Source organism: Copadichromis virginalis, linkage group LG9, assembly GCF_057382275.1.
Source record: "Copadichromis virginalis isolate Kocher_CV1m ecotype Utaka linkage group LG9, C_Virginalis_male_GT1.1, whole genome shotgun sequence".
Taxonomy (NCBI): domain Eukaryota; kingdom Metazoa; phylum Chordata; class Actinopteri; order Cichliformes; family Cichlidae; genus Copadichromis; species Copadichromis virginalis.
Window position 1 is genome coordinate 13,285,693 of NC_140626.1, and position 3,511 is coordinate 13,289,203.

The following is a 3,511-nucleotide window of genomic DNA, read 5'->3' on the forward strand; positions in this document are numbered from 1 at the left end:
TTAATAAAGTTTTAATCCAAATATTAGTGTCACATGGAGAGCAAAGACCCTTGTTATTGCTTGATTACAGAAGGAGAAACAGGACATCAACACAGAGCCCAGATCACTGGAGATGCTCCATCAGTCCTCCTGTCAGTCACCTGCTTCACTCTTCACTCATTCATGTTGCTTTGAGAGAAAAATTTGGTCCAGCCATTTAATCGTTGTGTATTGTAGGGTCTACCTTACAAAAAAAAAAAAAAAAAAAAAGCACCTTGAGGCGACTATTGTTTCTTGGCACTGTAAAAATAAAATTGAATCTTGATCTTCAAGGCTTATCCGTATCAGTAGGCCTCAGCTGATGTGGTGTTTATAGAGCTTGTGTTTATGATCACTATGGACCAAATGTTGGACATAGCTGAAAAGTTAAGCACATATAGAATTTCCTTTGGTAATGACTGAGGTGATGTAGATGGTTACAAAATCTTTGGTACCCGTAGTAGTCTGTCATAATTTTGTAGTCCCATAGAAATCTTTCCAGCATGCAGATAGCAATGCTCTTATCTTAGAAACCCAAACACAGATGTAAATAGATAAATAAACTAAATACAAAAATATTTTAAAAAGTCAAAAACCTGATTGTCCATCACATTTTTATTATGACAAAACCTGCAGCTAGTAGTTAAAATCATGCAGTTTGTAGGTGAAAGTGTAAAATATCTCAGTCATAGTGGTAACTGGGATGAGGTCACTTCCAGTTCCATCAATCAAATGTGAAGCCGAATAGCTTCCTTTCACATTATTTTACTGCATAAAACATTCATGTGCCTGGCTGACAGTTGGCTTCCCACTGCAGAAGATCATTTTTTTCCTTCATCTTGCTGTGGTTTACTCTTACATATCAAACCTTTCTTAAAATTCAGTTATTAAGTTATGCAATCTTTAGTTGAATGAATCACAGGGAAGTTTAGTCTATTAACAGCTCACAGGAGACTTTGCTTCTTTAAATCCATGAAGTTCAACTTCTCTGTTAACTGAAATTGAGGTAAAAGCATTACAACAATTAGAATTCATCTTTATTGTTTGAATTTCCATTTGTCAGACTGAAGGAGTTTTTGAACTCTTATTCTGGAACTTTTTACTGAAATTATTTTGGCTAAGCTGAATTCATCAAAGTAAGATCTCAAGTAGGGAATTCTTATTTGACTTATCTGGCTCTAGGGAATATTTAGATTCATGTGTGAGAAAACTGGTCCTAACTCCATGATAAAAATGTTCTCCAATATGATAACTAATAGCACGGTGTGCATTTTTATTCACAATATTTACTTACATGTTGGGTTCACCACTCTCTGACGCTGTCATGCTGTTTTCTTGCTGACCTGAGACATGTTTTGGATCCATAAGATTGATACAAATATACAAATTATTTCAGTAGTACAGGCAGAATGTACTTTTACCTCTTTTCCTTTTGCAGTACAGCACCAGGCAGACTGACGATAGGATGCATACGAGTACTACCACCCCTGCAGTAATTGCTATAATAGTCATGTGTGTATTTCCTGAAACAGTAAAAGAATCTGATTTTTAAATTTCTCCTGGATGCCTTAATATGTTTATTTTGTTTGTATGTCAAAGAGATTTTAAAAGTTTTGAATGATTCTTGCTTTTGTGGATTAGAAGGATGCAACATAAATTCCTTTACCTTGACTTATTCGAATAATGGTGTAATTAATCAGCATCTCCTCAACATTACTAATCTCACATGTGTATATTCCCTCCTTCTCTGAAGATAAGCCCAGTAATGTGAGGCTTCCCAACTCTGATACAGCCTTCACATGCTGCTTCCACTCCTTTGAGACTGTGTAGTTGGAACCAGACCCAGTCTTTTCCAAAATTGCACGATTAAGGAATCTCCAAATGAGGCTTGTTGGAGAAGTGTTAAAGCTGGGGCAGGGGATTGTGGTTTCAGTGAAGCTGCCAGTAACTGAAGCTGAAACAAGAAGGTTGAGCATATGCCAGGTATAGATGAACAGCCTACACATGAAGTGCTTCTGTGTAAATCTAATGCATGTGTTTCAGTATTCATCAATAAGCAGCTTTCAACCTCATTTCCTAGCTCATATGTGAGGTCATACTCACGTAGCTGCCTCAGACTGGCTCTCCTCCTGTTCCTCTGAGTGCTCACAGTGCAGCTGTAGACTCGATCACTTTCATTGAATGAAGCTATCAAAGAACCGTTGATGTTGTAGAGCTGCTGCTTGGTCTGCTCGACTGTTGTTGTATTCTTGAAGGTCACCTTGGATGGAGGTCTGGTTGACCAGGTGAGCTCAGGTTTAGGGTAGATGCCCTCTGAGCTGCAGGTGATCCTGTTTCCTGCATGCTGAATGCTGACTTTGACTGGGGCTGAAAAATATAGAGTAAACCTGTGGCTTTTCAACGTAACACTACAACTGCTACATATATTAGAGGTTGGTATAAATCTTTTGAAATATCGAGCACTTAAAAGAAAAGGAAAATCCCCCAAAACCTCAGATTTTTCATACTGTGCACTTTAAGGTTGATAAATGAATCCTTTTCTGTATTAATGGTGCTGATGTAGCAGCTGTATCTGCCCTCGTCCTGAACCTGCACCCCTGTCAGTTGGAGTGAGGCGTTTCCTTTGGAGAGCTGGTCCTGGAACAGCGATGTCCTGCTTCTGAATTGTTGGTCCTGGGTTCTGAGCTGGTCTTTGTTGCCATAGTACAAGTATACAAGAGGATGTCCCTCTGACAAGTGCATCCAGTGGATGTATACTCCTCTAGTGTTTCCCTGGAAAGTGCACGGTAAGATGCACGTTGTCATGAAAACACAGGAAACTTCAGTATCTGAAACATCAGATAAAGACTGTTAATGACTGATGAAGTTTTGCACATAAAATATTTTGCAGTAACATGAAGGGAAATATTAAAGTGAGCCATTTCTCAGTCTGACTCAGCTGGTGCTAGTGAATGCTTCACTCACCTCCTCTGGAAATGGTCAGAATCCACAGAAACATGACAATCACCAGACACATGGTACTGCCAATCATGGTAATCCTGATCCTGTAACATGTCATTTCACATGGAGCACTGGACTGCAGAGAGATTTGTTTGTATTTTAGAAATGTAGCTTTCCCTAAGGGGAACAGGCTTTTATGATTAATGTTACCAAAAGTATCCAATTTACCTGCACAACTTCATGATGGAACCTGCTGAAACAGACATGAGACAAAAGGAAGTCCAAAGGCAGGTAACAGCCCTGTGAACACCTGCACCTGGTATCAATTCAGCCATGTGGGCTTAATTAGAGAGAAGATGGAAACAGGGCAACATGAGGGAGAGAGATAGAGAGAGAGGTAGAGGTAGAACTTGGAGCATGAGAATAAATTCTAACCAGTGCACACAGTTAATCCACATAATCCACACACATAATCCAAATGTAATATTCACTGTGTTGTGGTGATTACAGCTGGTTAGAGTTACTTTTTAAGTACCTTCATGGCTAGTATCAG

General features: G+C 39.1%; 1 protein-coding gene across 1 annotated transcript; it reads right to left on the reverse strand.

Moving 5' to 3' along the window:
* Positions 1-1,308: 1,308 nt before the first annotated feature.
* LOC146701536 (CD276 antigen-like) lies at positions 1,309-3,224 on the reverse strand. The gene is made up of 7 exons (XM_085467867.1): positions 3,187-3,224; positions 2,983-3,062; positions 2,526-2,846; positions 2,122-2,385; positions 1,685-1,972; positions 1,440-1,541; positions 1,309-1,361 (listed from the first exon to the last, which is right to left on the reverse strand). The coding sequence occupies exons 1-7, from the start codon at positions 3,222-3,224 to the stop codon at positions 1,309-1,311; spliced, it is 1,146 nt and encodes a 381-aa protein (XP_085323993.1).
* Between the last annotated feature and the right edge of the window lie 287 nt (positions 3,225-3,511).

Bases quoted from the DNA above. Each gene is read 5' to 3' on its own strand.
- LOC146701536 (XM_085467867.1), bottom strand. From the start codon at position 3,224: ATGTCTGTTTCAGCAGGTTCCATCATGAAGTTGTGCAG. The intron at 3,063-3,186 runs GTAAATTGGATA...GACATGTTACAG, and splicing joins TCCATCATGAAGTTGTGCAG to GATCAGGATTACCATGATTG. The intron at 1,362-1,439 runs GTAAAAGTACAT...AACATGTCTCAG, and splicing joins GTACTGCAAAAGGAAAAGAG to GTCAGCAAGAAAACAGCATG.